We start from the raw sequence: 19,984 nt of genomic DNA, 5'->3' as shown, positions 1-19,984 counted from the left end.
ATGGAAAATCGGCCTAGTTTACCACCAGATTTTCCTTTCCGTTTTCCTGCCAAATGTTAGCGACTATGGCAATTAGGTCTATTGTGCAGTATCTTATTGTAAGGGGGGTTGCTATCCCAATCCATATACGAGTTCCCAAGTAGCATTTTTTGTAGTATCCGATTATGCAATATCGTATTTGGCAACACTCTGCGTCAGAATTTGACATGATTATTGCATGCTACTGCAGCGTGGATCGAATTTCCGACAGAATTGGGCACGATAGTCGTATCCTGCTGCACTGCTTTTGTACGACAGACACTTACGGGTCTGCTCACTGCTTACTTCGAGTTCCCACGTACAGATGGCGATCCGATGGTTTTCCATGTATTTTTTTCACGAATGTAGAAACTATATTGTGATTCGTATATAAGGTGAATTGATGCATCATTTCTAGTATATTAACATAGCGCCATGGTGAACAGTTGCGAATGAGAACAAAGTACATAGAAAGTAGTTGATTGCACGTCAATTGGAACTTCTGTACATGGTGTGTAGGGGCTTGGTTTAAGGAGACGTTCTTTTTTTTGCGGCACAGCATGTCATCTGCCACAAATCTGCACCCGGCTGCTTTGAGAAGCGCGCATATTCAACTCTTCCTACAACTGTTGAAACAGATAGATAGTGGCTGCCGACAGTTAATGCATGCGTCCAGGTAATGCCATTACGTGAACTTGCGATAGAATGCTACCTGGGTTAATGGACTTTGCTTTGGTATCTCTGACCACTGTAGGACTTTCAAGAATATTGGTGTTGTTGGTCTAGGCCGAATGTTCGACCTTGAGATGGTTTTAGAGTCACAACTGCATAGCTAGAGAAAAATTCTACAACCTTAGTGCCTAACATTGTTCGTAGGATTCAAAGTTTTTAAGTTATTCAGCCGTCCGGGAACTTTTGGGAGATCCTGTATATTATACACACCTATATAGCGGGTGATTATGAGTCGTTATTAACACGTTTTTATAAACACTAAGGAGTTTACATGCTTTAAATTCTGCAATTGTTCCGTGAAAAAAAAAATCGGATAATGTGTCATTGAGTGTGATGAAACTGTGCTTGGGTGACCGGGGCGACGCATTTGGTAACAATTCTTTAGCATCCATTAAAATTGAGGACATTTTTTTTTACAAATTCTAGTTTTTATACGAGTTGTGTTTTTTGAATGAAGTTTACTTGTGCATGACGTTTGAATAATTTCTTTTTATTATTTCAAGCATTTCTTGGCCTCATCACTACATGTACAGTTATTTACATTCACTGGTAAGGATAGTTACACTGGTTTGCTGAAAACAGAATGTAAGTTGATTGTGTGAGTGTACTCTTAGTTTAAAATAATTATCAATAACTTGGAACAATAAATTATTTAATAATATATTATGTAAGATAACAATGACTCGCAGTTTGATACAAAGATATAAACCGGGGTCATGGCTGCTGGTAGGGGCCGAAAAATATATCACTTGTGATGACGCTGAGGTTATCATTAATTTTGTAACCATCATTGACCCATAACCTCAGAGCAAGTGTGATATCTAAGTTGGTTATTTCGCATATGCAGTCTGACAAGTAAGCCCAACCAGTGTATAGTGTTCTTCTTCAAACGGCTGCAGTGATATTTTTCGTGTAAGTGTTGGTCGTCATATATCAATACAGTGGGGTGATTCGTTCAAGCACAACATTTGTTTCCCTCCCTCCTGAAAAACTTGATCCACGTTTAGAGAAAAAAACAATGTTTGCAAAAGGATATCTCTGATAAATAGCACTCCATATCATTACATACGGCTAAGTGGTAACAAATTTTGAAAACATTCCACATTTACCATGTCATTTATGTGGGAGAACTTCGAAATTCAAGATCAACCTCTTATGCGGATGCCCTGGTTGATTTTGACGTTGAGGTATACAATATTTCCAGATATCGAGGTCCACGTATCTCAGACGACAAAAAGAGGTTAACAGCCCCATTCTATACACAATTCCGAGCAAAAATACTCCAACACATTTTCATTTGACGTAGAAATAAAGAAATGGAATCAATTCTACGAATTTACTATTGCGATTTCATAGAATACCTGCATTTCTTTGTTTCTGCCTCAAATGAAAATGCTTCGGAGTATTTTTGTTCAGAATTGTGTATAGAATGAGGCTGTTAAGCCCTTATTGGCTTTGAAGATACGTGAACTTTGATATTCGGAAATATATAAGTCAGCTTTGAAATCGACCAGAGCACCCCCATCAAATGTGATTTTAGACATATTTTTTCGTCCGTGAATCTCATTTTTGCTACGTACAATCACATTTTTTACGTGGCGCGAAAATAACACAGCCATACAAAGAAAGTGTGTTGTCCGGCAGATCAGACCACCTTTCCTACATGTTTTTGTATGTGCTGAATCCGAATCCGGTGTCAGAATCGCTTTACAGCCCTCAGATTTTGATAGCATCAAAAAGTTTAACTTTTCTATGTTAAATGTTTTTGTCTGACTTTAATCTTCCATGATGTACGGGTTAAAAAAAAACATTTCCGAAACGAGTAAACTAAAAAATCTGAAAATATTCAAAATGGAACAGATCGGACAGGATAAACAAAAACTGCTGCGCTGGTGGAGAACGGGGGTTATGACACACAAAAAACACGTATCTGGCGGACTAGACCACGAGACCTATATATTTTCCGACGTCCTGAATCCGAATCTGGGTTGGAATTGCTCCGTCATCCCCACATTTTGAGTACTTCTGCTTGGAATATCAATTAGTTGATCTCGAATCTTACAAAATTTTTTGATACGTAAGTAGTGTGAAATACCCCATATGTAACTCAAAATCTGGGGGTGATGGGCAGCAATTCAGACACCGGGTTCGGATTAAATATGTCCGAAAATATTGTACAAACATTGATGTTCATCAACGCTTTTCCTTTCCGGCTAATTTGTTACCGATCCGAAACAAAATACGAGTTCAATTCTATACGAATCATACGACGATGATTGGCTATTCAGTTGACGTAATGATCGTATATCTGACAGACTATTGAAACCAATTTTAAAACTAATGTTCCCAATCGTTTGGAAATTATTTTCGTAGTTTGGAAAACAATCAATAATTAAAAATTGATGAAAATCAACTAAGCGTATAAATTAAGATAAACTAAGCAAGTAAATTGACCGATTTCATTGTTCATACTGTATATCGCCTTGAAATGATTTCGAAAATCAATTGAAAATGTTGAATTATTGGGAAACTAATTTTCACGCATTAATTAATAATCAAGAGAGGGATAGCGCCGTTCATGAAGTACGTAGTACATACCATAGAGATATATAATATAAAGTAAGCGTGCTGCGAGCGGCTTTGAAGCAGTTCTCTAACAGATAGAAGATTCTCCCGTCCCCTCTGTCGCTCTGCCCATGCAGTGGGGGTCACGAGCTCTATGAAATAGCTAGGCAGGCGGGCGCAGCTACCCCTCTCGTGGCCCCCACTCCATGGAAAGAGCGACAATGCGGACGGAAAAATTATTTTTCCTATTATCATGCGCAAAGTTCAGTTTTACGCACGCATTTGCATTCGCAAAGTGCCACTTTCCCGTACGCTGAGAAGAGCGAGCGGGAATGTATCTAAGCTTGCGGGAATGTAGCTAAGTGTGCGGGAATGTATTAGAATGTGTACATACATTCACTCGTGCGAACGCCTCGACTCGAGCGCCGGTTTGTTCATATCCCGTCGTCTTTGTCTTCTTTGGTAGACCTGTCGAAACGTGCGTTCTACGTTCTGCATTTCTTTAATACGGATGAAGTACGCGAAAGTTATCAGTCGCTTCGCATACGCTCTTTCGACAGAACACTGTCAAGTGAGATGTGATAATAATGAACACTGTACAAAGTTCGTTTAAATATATAACTGACAATGAGATTGATATTGATGTTCGTTACCGAGTATATATTCTACAGATTCAATTTAGTTGGGTAATGGTCAGGGATGAAATGATGCAATTATAGCAATCAGTTATGTTTTTTCAAAATGACGTTTCGGTAGGACCCCGCCTATCATCTCCAGGTTTCTTTAATGTAAAATAAATCATAATTTTTACATGAGAATTTTTAGTGTTTACAAATTTACTAATTTACATAAATGCCACTGTTTATTGTTTAACCTTGTTATTGAAACTAATGTGAAAAACTAAATTGTTCAAAACTTCCATATAGCGACATTCCTAAACGTTTGCGATTTTTATTACATGATGTTCGAGAAGGAAGTAACTACTCACCTGCCTATACTTTATTGTAAATATATGCCTGTAGTTTATTTTAAAAACTATCTTTGGAAGTTATATAAATGTTTACATGTTTGTTGGTATGTTGGCCTAATTGTCTACATATAGTTCCTGTTGAAAATTTATATGATGTCCGAATAGAGGTGACTGAGATTTTGAATGTCGGTTTTTTTCTTGATTGTGTTGTTTTTAGAAATATGAATCATTTCTTTGATTCGCCTCTTTTATCAGTTTGTTTCCTTGTCAGTAATCTTTACATTTTCAAAATCAAACCTGTGCCCTTCAACCAATGAGTGTTGGGCTAAAGCCGATCTATCCGGATCATCCGTTTTCATGTCATACTTATGATTTGCATTACGTTTTTTTAGATGTCGTGATGATTGGCCAATATAATATTTATCGCATAACGTGTGAAAATGAATTAAAAAAAAATGTAATACAATTATACAGTTTTTTATACAGTTAATTTACATTTAACAAGTAATACCCATATAATACGGCAATGGCCGCGAACGGAGGAGTCCCGGACCCTGGGGGTAGTGACAAAAACGTTTGTGGTTACTGTGAGGCTGGAGTAAAAACGAAGTATTTAGAATGTGAAGAATGTGGAACTCCGTTCCACAACAGCTGTGCAAAAAGAGCGGGAACCGCGGGAGATAAGAGCAAATTACAGTGCTGCGCGGAAAAAAAGGTTATGTACGAGCCGAATGAGAGTGTTGTTGTGGGAGAGGATGGCAAAGTAGACGAAAAAAGCGCAGTATGGAGGGAAAATGTCATTCTGCGGAAACTAGTAAGAGAAATGTATAGCAAGAACCAGTTGGTGATCAACAAAGTGAGAGAGCTTGAAGAGATGCTGAAACAGGAGACAGGGCCCCATCCTCGTACGCGAGTGCGCTCAAAATTGGAACGCAAACAAGCAGATTATCGAGGAACATACCGGCGATAGTGGTAAAACCGAAGCATCACGAAGAAGGAAAGAGAACAAGGGATAAAATAACATCCAATGTGCACTCGGCAAAGCTGGGAATATGGGTTAAAAAAATAAGCAACGCAAGAAAAGGACAGGTAGTGATAAGCTGTGAGCATACGGAAGATGTTGAAGTACTCAAAAAAGCCTTAGAGGATAAGGTAGGCCCCCAATACAGTGTAATCCAACAGCATCTACAAAAGCTAAAAATAAAAATCGTGGGTATTAGCGATGAAGATAACGCAGAAGATCTTGAACTAACTATCAGGAATCAGAATCACTTTATCGATAAGGAAGAGGATTTCAAAATCACATACATCAAGTACTGGCCGAAGATAGAGACGAGCACTGCATATGCGGAAGTTGCTCCAGCAGTGTTTACAAGAATAATTCTGGACAAGAGGATTTCTGTCAGATGGGAAAAGTGCAGAGTATTTGAAGACTTGGATATAAACAGGTGTTTTAAATGCGGTGGTTTTAATCACATGGGAAGTAAGTGTCAAAATGAGAGGGCCTGTAGCTCCTGTGGAGAAGATCACGACACAAGGGACTGTAAGAACGACAAGAATAAACAGTGCGCGAACTGTAAGAGGTCGAACGAAATACGACTTACACCATGCTGCGAGCGAAGTAAATAAGTGTCCTGTGTATGAACAATTAGCCAATAAGGTGAGATCGCGCACAGACTACGGCAAATGCGAAACAATTCCCACATAATGGAGCAGAATCTACGCTATTTAGAAGACCTAAAAATAAATGTGACCATCACCAAACATGTAGTAACCAGTAAGAATATTAAAAAATAAAAAATAAATGAATAAATGAACAAAAAGTAATAAAAAAATAGAAAGATGCAATAACAACAGATAAATAAGAAGATCTATTTAATATTATAGGGTTATATATACAGTATATGTATATACTTTCATAGTTTTAGGTAATATATTATTAAGTTGCTGGCGAGAAGGTACTCCAGGACACAAGTGTTAGAGCACTTATCTGGGCCTTCTCCTACCTGGTGGTATTAGAGCACGCACCTATGTGTATGATATTGATATATGATAAAGCACAGAAGAATGTATCGTAATAAGATAAACACAGTGTAAATACCACAGCAAATCTATTATTATCAATAAACAATACACAAAACAATATATTAATTTTTTAATTTACTTTTTGATAATCGGGGGCTTTGCCCCCCGACCCCGCCCCCCCCGTCCCCCCGTCCCTGCGCCGCTACTCTGTACATCACAACCCTTCATAATAATTATACAAGTCGAATTTTGCGCAACTTAATAGGAAAAATAGTATACGACACTCGTGTGCTGCGCAGGTGTACCCACAATCGCTGTTTTGTCGCTCTCGCTGCGCTCGGGTGACAAACACCGCTCGTGCGGAAATCACCTACTTTGCGTACGTGTATCGTAATGTATTAATTTTCTGTCCTTCAGAAAACTGTTTCAAAACTGCTCACGGGATGCGTACTCTATTTTATGTGCTCTATGGTACACTTGGGGACTATGGAGACTAGAGTAAAAGAGTCCGAACGCATATGGCGGAATCGTCGAAAAGTGGTTCGTGAAAGTGATGAAAGATCTTGTAGTTCGAGATGTATCCGCAAGCGATACCAGCGCCTGGTTACGAATAGGATAAATACCTGAGGATCGACGATTCAAAATCACCGCGCTGACGGAGACCACAGTGGTAGCGCCGCCAGGTAGTTACAATCCGCGGATCGTTCATCACTTTCACCGACCATTTGGCTAGCATTGCGTTCAGACATGGAGACTGTGTATCTATATATCAGTGTGGAGACTAGAGTACAGGAGTCTAATCTCTGTATTGAAGATGCGTCCACGAAATCATGAGAAATAAGGGTTCCGCTACGGCAGCGCTGTCGTCACTCTGGACCGATAGCTATATGTATATTAAATATAGTGGCTCCATGATGCCGCACATATTTACGTTTATTATAATTTTGGTCACTATATCACTGTATTACTGTATTTATAGGATCAGAACGTCCGGAGCGACGCTGGTGATAAAACCGTGCACTATTAAATCTCGGCGTTTCGTGGACGCTTTTTCTGTCTCTCCGCCTTAGAGATTGGACTCCTGTACTCTAGTCTCCATGATCAAGTGAATTCGAGTTAGTGAGTTCTATAGTTTTCCGCTCTCCATAGTATTATTACAGTCGATGGTTAATGAACATCACGGTCCGTACAAAGCTTATCGATGTTAAATATTATTACGAAGAGGCACATGTTGTCGATAGAGGGCGATAGCTAAGAAAGGAGAGAAAAATAGATGTTAGTTCTGACGTTTGTTTGAATTAATCATACATAACCTCTTATTCCTTCTCAAAAGGTTGGGTATTGAGTATACTGTATACTTCTTATTTTAGAGTTATTTTTCGAATAAGTAGTCTGTTATATATTGCGTGCTCAACGCGAGGTTACGTTAGAAACCGGCACCACAGGCAAAAAGATAATAGAAAATACACGGGGTGCTAGTGGGTGGGCAATTACCACGAGCAGATAGAGAACGAATTATTAGCCACTAGATGGCACAGACCGCAAGTTTCTGAGCCATACACTATTCAGGAAAGAAAAGATTGACATCACACTCCAAATTTCCGTTTCCACAAAGCGAACGCGAACTAGCTTGATGTTCAGAATCCGGCCCTTGTATATAAGATCGTGCCCTCCATACACTCTACCATTCAATCTCCACCGCTTAAAAATAGCCGAGTTTTCAGGCCTGTGTGTAAGACCGTGTTCCAAAAGAAGGTGAGATTCGACTATTGCGATACCTGGCAGTCAGCCAGCGTACTACGTTGCTTACGTTAACCTACCCCAAAAAATAAGGATTGTTCGTATTATTTAGTTTGAAACGTGAATATTAGACATTAAATGTATATGCGATTAAAATATACGGAAATAATGGTTGGTAAAAATAATTGATAATGGGGAGGTGCGAATGTTGGAAGAAGCTGACAACACATAAAGTAATAACAGTTAACAGGTAAATATTTTGAAAAGAATTGCTTAGAAGTTAAGATCACACCTCGATTGTTATTAGTTTAGCAGAAAATATGGGAAAACCAGATTGGGTGCCTGTGAAAACAGTTGTTTTTAACTTTGAGCATTTCGCCAGCGATTACTTCAAATGATGGAGGAATTTTACAAGATTACGGAAAGGTAGCGTTTTTAGAGTTTTCCGACAAGAAACGAGTGAGGCACATGAAAATTCGGATGAGGACGAAGTTCCTTATAAAAGTACGTATAATAAACAATTGTTTGTTATTAGCCATGTACTACTATCTTACCTTTGCAATATTGCGGAAGAAAATATTGTATTGGTAGTTGGGATCTAAATATGTATTCGATTATTTACATGCACAGAAGCAAAGTTTAGAAGAATTTTCACATCATGTTTATATGCTTATCACACAAATTCTTATAGCATATATAGAATTTCGTCTCTATGCACTGATCAAAAATCATGCAATTTCTGTAACTGGCTTAAGTGTTCGCCGTTTTCTAAGTCGACAAATCGTTTGGGCACATCAATAAGTACAATTGTGATTCAATTCGTTACAATACTAAAACTAAGAATACTACCTACACTATTTACTACTATTTTAACTAAACTAATTCTACCATTTTGATAATTCACGTGCTCCTTTTGTCAAACATTAATGTAAGTTTTTGCTTGTTAATCTCGTATTTAGACTAGATTAATTGTATTATTTCCATAATTGACGTACTCCTTTTACCAAATATTACTGTATGTTTTTCTCGTGAATAACACTGATGTACAGTGTCGATATAAAAGCTGTAATAGTTAACATTTCTTTTTTTTTATTTGCGTTTGGTGCATAAAATAACAAGCAAAATATACTGCCCACCTATTATTTCAAACCTCATACTATATGAATTATACAGACTGAACATTAAAAAGCCGTATACAATGGGAAGATCACAAAGAAGATCATAAACTATAATCCTGAACTGAACATGATCATGACTGCATTGGTTCTAATTTGTAAGGACATGGAAGGAATGTACACTCGATTGAATGAAATGTAGAATTTGTACATATCTAGTCAATTTTAGTTTCTACAGATACTATTCTCTTTTAAATAAATGACAAATATTTGATCATTTATATTTCACATAATTTATTCTTGTTTTTATTTATAGTCCAGTAATTTTATTTCATATCAAATTATTGTTATTAATATTACAATATGCAATGTCATAAAATGCTACCTTAAAGATTTCTTACAGTTGGTGTTTTGGTCCATTATTTGTATTGGTGTTACTGCCGTAGCCGATTGAACCATAGTTTTCGACTCCTATGCGCAATGATTTGTTTAACACCTCGTCCTATGTAGTAGCGAAGTTGTCTGCCAGTCATTGCTGTGGTTTCTGTCGGGGACATCAATATGGTGGCGAGCTTGTATCCAGTTAGTATATTTATCAGTGTCCGTTTCCTTTACACTTGCACGGGCGCTCATACGTTGCTCACTTTATCTATAATAGCTCTATGTTTGTATTTCATTACAGTGAAAGAGAAATAGGCATTGAAATATGAAATTCTTCATATTTGAACAGTAATGAACAGTAAAGAAACTATCGAAATATAATATGCTATGAGTTTCTCCAGAGTCTGGATTTTTATGGACAGCAAAATAAAACCTTAGTATTTTACTGCCTAGTTCTTAAACAGTATGAATATCAATACAATAGGTAATTTACATTTAGCACGAATCAGGTAGCGCTTCGTTGTTTTATTGGCATTTCTATTAGTCGGAAACTCGGCTGAAAAATATTGTAGCTGCATTTTACTGCTCGTGAAAACCCGGCCAGACGCGGAACGATATGTGTGCCTTATTCAAGCAATCGGAGTTACAGCTCATGATCAGGTTGAGTATCGTATTAATAGTCATCCCAAACGTTTAATATTATTTGTTTGACTACGTCGAATATCATTCGTCTTGACAGCGTTTGGGATGGCCGTTGTAGGATACCGCAACATGAAATGAGAGATGTAACGCCGGTTGCTGCAATAAGGCGCAATATTTTAATTGCACTACAAAATGTCATGAGTTTCAATGAGTGTAGAGATCAAAACAGTACCTTTCCTTCTTCGCACCAACCTACTCTTTTCTTTTTGATTATAAATATACAGAAAGGAATTTAATGTTTCATAATCCTTGTCCCTGTCTTCGAAAATTACTGGATTTGGCCGAACATAATCTTTTCACTCGAACGGACAATTAGAAAGTTATTATAATACTCAATTGCTTTTTCACTTTCTGTAGAGCAAATAAACACACATGGAGGATGCATTCCGATATTAGCTCCCAGTACTGTCAACAACAATCTCTTATCTTTTTTGTGCTCCCGAGTTCTTGAGCAGCTCTGCCTCTGTCATAGAGAGTTTTTAGCGCTGCAAGTTAATATTGGAACGCATCCAAAATAAAGATGCGAAGCATCCCATTTTCTTACGTTAGCTGCATCGCCAATCATTATCACAAAATTTGTATTGAATTGAACTCGAATTTAGTTTCGGACGGAAAACAAGTTAGCCGGAAGGTTAACATTTTACTGATGGACATACGGATGTTGATCTAGTTCTTCGAACAAGTGTTCGTTGTACGTTGATTTTGTGTTATAAACTCCATATAAAAATAATTCCAAAAACGTTCTGAAAACGAAAGCACTGACAAACATATAATTGGTCAATATTTAAAAATCAGCCAATTGGCAACTTCTTTCAAACCTTTCGTTTCCGAAATGTGATAAATAAAACGACCCATATGGGCGATTTCCGACAAGTTTGAAGTTTGCAACGTTCACTCGCATACGCTTGCGGAGTTCGCTGTATGAGCCGAAGGCGGGCGAGTGTTGCAATAGCACGAGTGAGAATCATAGAGATAATATTATGATCATAAAGTTTATATTCCTGGACTGAACATCATGATAACGGCTCGGGAGACTGGGAAAGCCGTTAGATGATATCGCAGAATTATAATACAACTGGAACGTACGCCGCCGCCCCCCCCTTCCCCCGCGCGATTACTTTCTATAGGAAAGAGTGTACGGAGAGTACTGATCTGTATATTATAGACCAGCCCCCTGACACTGGTAGGTAAAAGTGGCACGCGAAATGTGCTTGCTGCACTGTGGCGCTAGCTGTTCTGTAAGAACTTCTCATATATAGATATATGTAGCACCGTCGTCTCGAATATTTTACATGAATATAAGACTATTGTAGATAATTTTTTGTTTAATAAATATGAAATAAAACAATAATAAAAATATTGTAGATAACTTTTTGTAAAATCAATATGAAATAAGAGAATAATGAAAATATTGTAGATAACTTTATGAAAACCATTATTCAATAACCAATTTTAAGTATTCAGCAATAGTCCTTCAACAAATGAGAATATTCTAAGTTGACTTAGAAAATAGGTACTAGGAATGTAATAAGGTACTTACATAGACGACAAAAAACATCCATATGCAAGAGTGAAAATATTCATTTATTTTCGCATGAATATAATAAATAGAATAATGAATATAATACAAAATGTACATGTATGTTACATGTGTACGTTCATGTTTTGCAGAATTTAGCTGTCTTTTTGTACAATTGCTTGTCTTTTTGTTGCTCTGTATTCATGCGTGTGCAGTACTGCTGCATCCTTTTAGATACGTAAAGTTGGATTAATTGATATATTATTTCATGCGCATGGTCTTTGCACGGGAATGCCAAGCCATCGTGATTGCATAAAACAGTTTTATATATTTTACAATTTTCACTCAATTTAAATAATAAATTTCACACGTCACAACAATAACAGCACGATGAACACAATAATCGGAGCGGTCGGAGTGTTTAAGGGGAGGCCAAGAAGATTCACACAGAACAGCCAGCGCTGCTGGTGGCGATTTCAAGAACTTCAGATTTCGAGACAAAACGCGTTTGCATTTATCGTATAGGAAAAGCAGGCCAGTGTCAGGGGGCTCGTAGAGACTTCCAAAACCTTGTACATCAGAGATTATTTACCCCTTTCGCACGCGTTTTCTTTTGTAAATCTGTGAGATAACATTTTTACTTAAACTCTCCCACGCATGCGCAGTAGCTAATAGAAGGAGACAACACTTCCTTTCGATGCTATTTCTCTCTTTAGAACCCCCGCCACCGTAGTAATCGCTCCAGTATTATTACATTTCAGTAAGATGTGCTGACCACTATGTTGACATACATTGTACTCGGTTATTTCGCAAGAACACCCATGGCGAGCTATGTTTAGCAATCTTCAGTCAACGGTTGTAATCATAAGAGTCAGAGATCGCTCATCTGTACGTGAACCCAGTTTTGACACAGCGTGCGGTAAGTTCGTTTTACCGTGCCTGCGAAACGTGTGCCCAGACAGCACGCAAGATTGCAGCAATGTCTCATCACATTGCAAATCTCATTTTCATTGCATTGCATTGCAATGTTGCTGTAAGATCTTTGCAAACGGAATGTTACGCAATGTTTCTGCAATATAAGTTTGCAATATGTATATATGATAATTTTTATATCAGCATTATTATATATATTATTATTATATAAATCCCATCTTCACATACGTGTATAAAGCCAAGAAATTATCTGCACGTGTGTATTTAATTATTGTGCGTGCATTATACATATATACATATATGCGCATAACTGTATATATGGGACTTTTTTCTTTCATATTTCGCGTGTGCGAAAATGAATCACCTATAAATTTCGTCCACGTGCGTTGACCTGCACGTCACCGGTTTGCGCGTGGTTCAGCGTTTTTAGTGAATCGTAACGAAGTGTATGGCGTGATATAAGGTTTGTTCCGGCAGTGATTGTTCACATCATGGCTGTTTTCTTGGCAAGTAAGTATACAATAATTACGTGTATATATGCTGCGAAAGACTACGAAATTTCTGTCTTCGGTTGATAGTATATTCAGAATTTGTCATGTATTTGTCTACCGCTTGTCCCGCTTATCTGCATTGATCATAACGTCAATTTTCGTGTTTTCCGTCTAAAAAGCGAGATCCACCCCAACAATCGGAAAAGAATAGAAATGGATTGAGAATTTCAATACGATCTATTCCGATTTCTTTATCCAAACGGATTTTCCGTATTCTTTGAAAAGAATTAATTTGGATAGAAAGAATTTTTTTTGGACCGGTCTAATATATATGTATCATTGAATATTTTTAAGCACATTATATAACTGTTATTAATTGCTATTAATACCTGTATAAAACAATACCAAAAATATATTCTAAGTCAAAATAAAAGTTTCTATCTAGATTGTATCATTTATTTAAAAGTGACCTTCGATAACGTATGGGTCAAAAAAATCGCAATATTGGCGCGGGAATTTTGCAATATTGCAGGAATTTTGGCAATATTGCAGAAACATTGCAGATGTTATGCAATAGACGCGGACATAGATACATTGCTACAACATTGCCAATATTGCAAAGTTACGTTGCTGCAACGTTGTAGCAACATTTCGGTGCTGTATGGGGCGGTGAGTGAATATTACCTTTACAGAGATCTCTAGAATTTTAATAACATACTCCTGCTCACTGTGTACTTACCAGATTATAATCGATGTATACAAACACGATGTTTCGGTGCTGTATGAATAACATACTCCTGCTCACTGTGTATTTACCAGATTATAATCGATGTATACAAACACGGCGCTAAGGAGCGAAGGCGATGCTCGGATTACTAACATCGATTGCAAAAGTTCACATTAGCTTTTCTCTGTGTACCAATACCACTTTTATCAGATCTTATCGCGGCCTTACCACAACTTGTGTAAAAAAATGGTATACATAACTCGTGCGGGCAAGTGACCCTCCACTCGTGCTTCTTGCCATCCTCGCTTCGCTTGGGCGGTAAACGTCGCACTCGTGCAAGTATCGCTTACTTCCCGCGATTGTCACATAACGTACTATTATATTGTCCAACACAGAATCAACGTTGTTTTACCGCACTGTTCGGAAATGGGGAAATCGAACTTCCCAACAGGTGTTGGAAACAGTGCCGTGCCTAGCTCTTGGGGCCTCTGGGGTAGGCTTAGAGAAACCGCTTTTATGAATACAAATATACGTATGTATTGAGAATTCCATGCAAACCCAACTAACGTCTGACCCTCATCATTTTTGATTTTTTATGGAATTGTCTCAACTCTGAAATACTACCCTCAATTCTTTCAGATTTTTTATTCAACTGGTTAATTATTTATAAGTATCTAGAATGATCTTGACAATGACCTTATTTAGAATGTTCAAAAAATCCTCAAAAACTGTATTTTCTTTTCCAAATATTTCAAGATCGGGTCCATGATGGGCTGATTTTTTTTCTATTTTTTTTTCAGAGCTTTCGATTTTTTTGGTCAACTATAAGATTGTTAAAACAGTCTGTAAATTACTAAAAAATGCTGAAAACTTCTATTTCTCACTTAGAATATTTCTATTCCAGTTCCAATATGGAGTGATTTTTGTTTATTTTTTTTGGTCTATTCAGCTTTTTTTCATCAACTTCACAATCAAACCGGTCTAGAAATGTTCTAAGTGAAAAAACGAAATATCAAGAATTTTTGGGAATTCTTATCAAAAACATAGTGAGTATTTACATTTTTTTTTAATAGGCCTATCACAGGCCCAGTCTTGGCATGTTTCGAAAAGAAAATAGAATTTTTTAGAACTTTTAGAGAATTTTAAAAAAGGTCCCTTTCAAAATCACTCTCAATATTTATAAATAATTAACCGGATGTATAAAAAATCTGAAAAAAATTTGGGGTACTGTTTCAGAATTGACTATAGACTCTAACCTGTTGTGGACATCTGGGGTGTGAACCATCCGACGCCAAATAAGTGGCTCATGTTACACTATTGCTGAGGAAAAATAGAAATTTTTGCATATTTTCATTTCATTGAATATATTTCTAAGTTTTCACAGTTTCATCAAAGTCGATCACTTCCAACTTTAAAATGTATCATACGATTTTGTTATGTTAGCCTTATGGAAACAATTTAATTTTGAATTGTGGTATATTGAGAGTATGTAATTAAATATTGAGCAAAAAATATTGAAAATTTAACGTTTTATAAATATGGGGTGGCACCCACCCTGTGTGTTTTTTATGATTTTATTTGGGGGTCTGTACATAACGGGTTAAATGAAAATTATCAAATAATAGATGATGGACTCGGTGGTTTGTCACGCGTTCGTCGTCGTGCGTGCGGGATCCATGCTGAATGTGCAGGGTGAGACACTGAAGTAGTATGTGGCGCATGCTGCAATACATTTAATATTGTCATTTTCACACCAATTTCTGTTATGCTGGTGGCATAATGACAAATGAAACCATGACAAATACGCAAGGAGAATCATTTTCAAGTTTATTATACGTACCGTATGTTTTGATTTTATGAAAAAAATTTTACCCGAATGCCGCCTTCACAGCACGGCGCCTGGGGCGGCTGCTCCTTTGCCCCACCCCTAGGCACGGCGCTGGTTGGAAAAAAACAGACAGTGCTTCCACACGCAGTATCTTACTATACACACATGCTGTTCATTTTGAAATCTAACACAATTCTTATGTTATTAACAGTAACAATTGCTCATCAATTCGTTGGAACGTCAATTATCAGCGGGGTCTCACTTCAATAAAGTGAGATGGAAGTTTTGAGATCTACGAAATTACGATGCGGCTTAAATTTTCCTACCCACCTTCCAAGCAGCAATGTGATACATAACTCTCGTTACTCTAGTGTAAGTACTCCACATTATCATACTTCGTTTGTTTTACAATAAATATTATAAAGTATGCTAAAACGTTGAGCAGCGCTGGTCTGTAAAATATCGGTATAATGCTGATCATTTTTATGAATTCACGATATAGATTCGCGTCATTACTTTATTGTTGTTTGTACATCTTATGTTACTACCCTGCTCGTGACACTCGCTAGTATCCTCATGCAATGAAATGATTTTTGTTCTGTCCGCGTTTTTTGAACTCTGCCATCATCTTATAGGTGACCCTGGCAGTCGCTTGTCAGGCTCGGATCACCCGAATGGAACCACTCCCCAGTAAACACGAGTGTCTAAAAGTTGCCTTTAAGATGTCTGTTTTTACATAACTTACCGAAACGATTAAAAGTTGACCTGAAGATAACTTAGCTAAGATACGTCGAAAACGTACGCTAATAGTTACCTTGAACAAGTTTATACTCTGTCCGGCAAGACACCGACCTAGCATCGCGCAGGTTCAGGTCGAGTGGGGGTCGGGCTGGGATAGCGGAGCTCCTTCAATATCGTACCTATAATTTCATACATTTGTGCTCTGCATCAAAAGTCCACGCTCTGTAAAAGGACTAATAAGTGAAATTATATGAACATCGTGGTCTCATTATAACTCGAATAAATTTTTTTCTACTTCCTCGTCCATATTTTCTGCCATCATATGTATTGATCAACCAGAATAACAAAATCACAATTCAAATTTCACACGTCCGGACTGACTCACAACGTTGCAACGACTGACGCTCGATGGTTTAAAATGGTATGAAATGAACTGTCAGGTTTGGAATCAATTCCTAGGTTTTAAATTAACCGTTAGGTTTGAATGCCTGAGTTCTCTTGTCCTTGTTGTGTGACCTTGTTCGTTTACCTGGTCCGGGTAAATTGGCAGAGTTTTGGGCGGGATCTGACCAAACTGGACGCGTTTGGCTTCGTAAGTAGGTCAGTCTCTCGGCGGACAGAGTATAGGATCATCTGCTCCGAAATATGATTGACGGTGAACACGACTGACAATGAGCTATATATTACGGTACCTCTAAATATTCTCAGTTATTAAAACAACAATTCGCGTATTTTCTGATTTTTTAACAATAGCACTAGAACCTCGTATAAAGTCTAGATATTGCTAGACGTCCTGTGTTTCCTAAAGGTCTATTATAATATATTAAATTAAACTGTAGTTGCATTATGTAAAATAGCACATAACGTACTCAAGTATTTCATATTATTTATTGATTATATTATTTTTATGACATATCTACTTTTTTAGTTCTGTTAATTACATTCAAATTACCAATTTTGTGTGATATTCTAGAGCTTGAAGGGAAAAATAATAGCCATAAGAAGGGAGGATCAGTCAGTATGGGAACGTCGAGCACCATTGGCGCCGTCAAATGTGCGGCGATTAACGAGAGCTGGAGTCAAAGTTATTGTGCAGCCGAGCAACAGGCGGGCGTATCCAATGCAATCCTATCTAGCGGCCGGTGCTTCTTTGCAGGAAGACATCAGTTCAGCGTCCGTTATTTTTGGCGTAAAACAAGTCCCCGTCGATCAGCTAATACCAAATAAGACTTACTGTTGTTTTTCTCATACTATAAAAGCACAGGAGAGCAATATGCCTCTTCTAGATGCCATCTTAGAGAAAAACATTCGGTTACTGGACTTCGAAAAGTTAACAGATGATACGGGTCAAAGAGTTGTCGCTTTTGGAAAATATGCAGGAGTTGCTGGGATGGTCAACATTTTGCATGGACTTGGACTGAGATTGTTAGCCTTGGGACATCATACTCCGTTTATGGCAAGAATATAATCAAATGCATCTTTATCTTAGATAGAGGTTTCCCTGGAACCTAGTGTAAAAATTCTGACATGCTCACGAAATTTAATGAATTATATCTTCTCCCATTTTACACTATTTTTCCAAGAAATCCTCCTTTTATTGGAATAAGTACTTTTTGAAGATTCGTTCGAAAAAAAACCTGAAGTTTTGACGTGTCAAAATTCATGATAGAATCAACACTGAAATAATTCGCTGCGTGAAAAAATTCAGAAATATTTTTACGTAATTCTATTGCACTATTTCCTAAACTGCTGCAGTTTTTGTAAGAATAAAATGTGGTTGATAAGAAAATATTACAGTTTTTCGTAGAAATTATGTTTCAATGATATACAGTTCTTTAGAAAATTTACACGTTTACAGAATTAATCGAAACTTGCCCGCTAACAATCATGATTTTTTTGTTTTTGTACTCTCGAAAGTTGAGTGTCAGATTCATATGGGTAGTGATGAGAAATAGAATTTTCGAATTTTTCGAAAGATTACTGAGAGGAAGCTTCTTGCCGTTTTTAGGTTTTTATTGTTGTATTTGTTTTATAGGATATTTTTCTATAAGGACTCGACTGACTCTGTTTCGTTTATCATTGCAGTTACCTTCGAAATCTATTAATTGCATCATTATTAATTCTTTTAATTCATTTCAACGAAGATTGTAATGATATGTAATGTAATGATAAACTTATAATGTCAGCACATAAGGGGCTATCCATAAATTACGTAAGGTTTTTAGAAAATGGGAGGAGACAAGGGGTCGGGCAATTTCTTACGCAAGTATTTTCAAGTCTCAATAAATAAGTAGCATATTCGCTAGTACTCTAAGCACGCATGTGCAATACTTTAATTACCGATTACTAAGATTATGTTGATCGTATATGATTGAGAAAAAACCAATCAAGAATTACCTCTCTAGAGGTAATTATAATAAAATTGAGTACAAATGACTGTCAAAAAAGGGAATGAAAGAAATTAATTACTAATTACCATTGTAATTCAATTCAATTTTATCTATTCCTCATTCTGAAAATACGTATTTATCGTAACGATGGAACTATCGTTTAATAGAATTCTATATAGATTTATATTCTATATAGTTTAATAGAATATATATATATATTGTATATATATATATTTATATATCTGTATAAATTATAACAGTAATGAAGGATCGATTATTTTAATCAACCATTACAAATTCATTAGTAATCGATTTTTATGTAAATTGCAAAAGTTGGGAGAAATTAAACGTGAAATCGAATTGAAAATGTAATTGAAAATTGACAACGTTAGTTTTCTGCCGATATTGAAGCATCTTCCTGATACCAGTCACTGAAATCGTTCATCAATCAATATTTGAACTTCATTCCGAGAATACAGACAGTGAATTATCCATCATATGTTGTGTTCTACGGAATCATTTGGAGAAAAAAATTTTAAGTAACAATCTGAGGCAGCGAGGGGGGAAGGTAAAAAATCCTGGTAAATAACCTTCTGTGTTTAGAGACGGCCCCTAGGTGACTGCGGAAATTTTGTGGGCATATATCACCCAAAGAAAGTATTGAATTTGAGTAAAATATTTTACATATTGAAGTTTGAACAAAACAGTACTGCACCATTTTCGCCGAACCGAATATAATTAATGTATAATCCTACAAAATATTGTCACATATTATACAAACGTACAATGAAGCATGGTGAATTCAGGTGCTATTAGATTTTAGTATAAAATGCAAATTGTTTTCGTTCACAGCATATTGGGCCTGCTCATAATTATAGAAATTCGTCAATGGCTCGTCAGGCAATCAGAGATGCTGGATACGAAGTGGCTTTGGGCGCGATGCCAAAATCCATTGGGCCCTTAACTTTCGTGTTCACAGGAAGTGGAAATGTTAGTCAAGGAGGTCAGGAAGTATTTCAAGAATTGCCGCACGAATACGTCCCTCCAGAAATGTTGAGAAAAGTTGCGGAACATGGCGGTGAGAATTGCTCGAGATTTTTTCACATT

General features: G+C 36.9%; 2 protein-coding genes across 5 annotated transcripts in view; both read left to right on the top strand.

Annotated features, from left to right (window-relative positions):
* The first annotated feature begins 147 nt into the window (after window positions 1–147).
* LOC124298021 (alpha-aminoadipic semialdehyde synthase, mitochondrial) overlaps window positions 148–19,984 on the top strand; it is a 49,648-nt gene continuing 29,811 nt past the window's right edge. Inside the window, exons 1-4 of one of the 4 annotated variants that reach the window (XM_046749562.1) lie at window positions 148–1,662; window positions 15,958–16,118; window positions 17,461–17,943; window positions 19,730–19,955. In XM_046749562.1, coding sequence (XP_046605518.1) covers window positions 16,023–16,118; window positions 17,461–17,943; window positions 19,730–19,955 — 805 coding nt within the window. In that variant the 5' untranslated portion in view covers window positions 148–1,662; window positions 15,958–16,022. Of the gene's footprint in view, window positions 1,663–12,380; window positions 12,687–15,125; window positions 15,876–15,957; window positions 16,119–17,108; window positions 17,176–17,460; window positions 17,944–19,729; window positions 19,956–19,984 lie in introns of those variants that run through there. The other 3 variants (XM_046749561.1, XM_046749563.1, XM_046749564.1) reach the window with 3 other exon arrangements.
* Window positions 4,812–5,914, top strand: LOC124297789 (uncharacterized). Its single transcript, XM_046749102.1, has 2 exons — window positions 4,812–5,190; window positions 5,256–5,914. The coding sequence occupies exons 1-2, from the start codon at window positions 4,812–4,814 to the stop codon at window positions 5,912–5,914; spliced, it is 1,038 nt and encodes a 345-aa protein (XP_046605058.1).

This window comes from Neodiprion virginianus, chromosome 2, assembly GCF_021901495.1.
Source record: "Neodiprion virginianus isolate iyNeoVirg1 chromosome 2, iyNeoVirg1.1, whole genome shotgun sequence".
NCBI classification, from domain to species: Eukaryota; Metazoa; Arthropoda; class Insecta; order Hymenoptera; family Diprionidae; genus Neodiprion; species Neodiprion virginianus.
The sequence above is the reverse complement of the archived record's forward strand: the minus strand, read 5'-3'. Positions and strand labels throughout refer to the sequence as shown.

Bases quoted from the DNA above. Each gene is read 5' to 3' on its own strand.
- LOC124297789 (XM_046749102.1), top strand. From the start codon at position 4,812: ATGGCCGCGAACGGAGGAGTCCCGGACCCTGGGGGTAGTGACAAAAAC. The intron at 5,191-5,255 runs GTACGCGAGTGC...TACCGGCGATAG, and splicing joins GGAGACAGGGCCCCATCCTC to TGGTAAAACCGAAGCATCAC.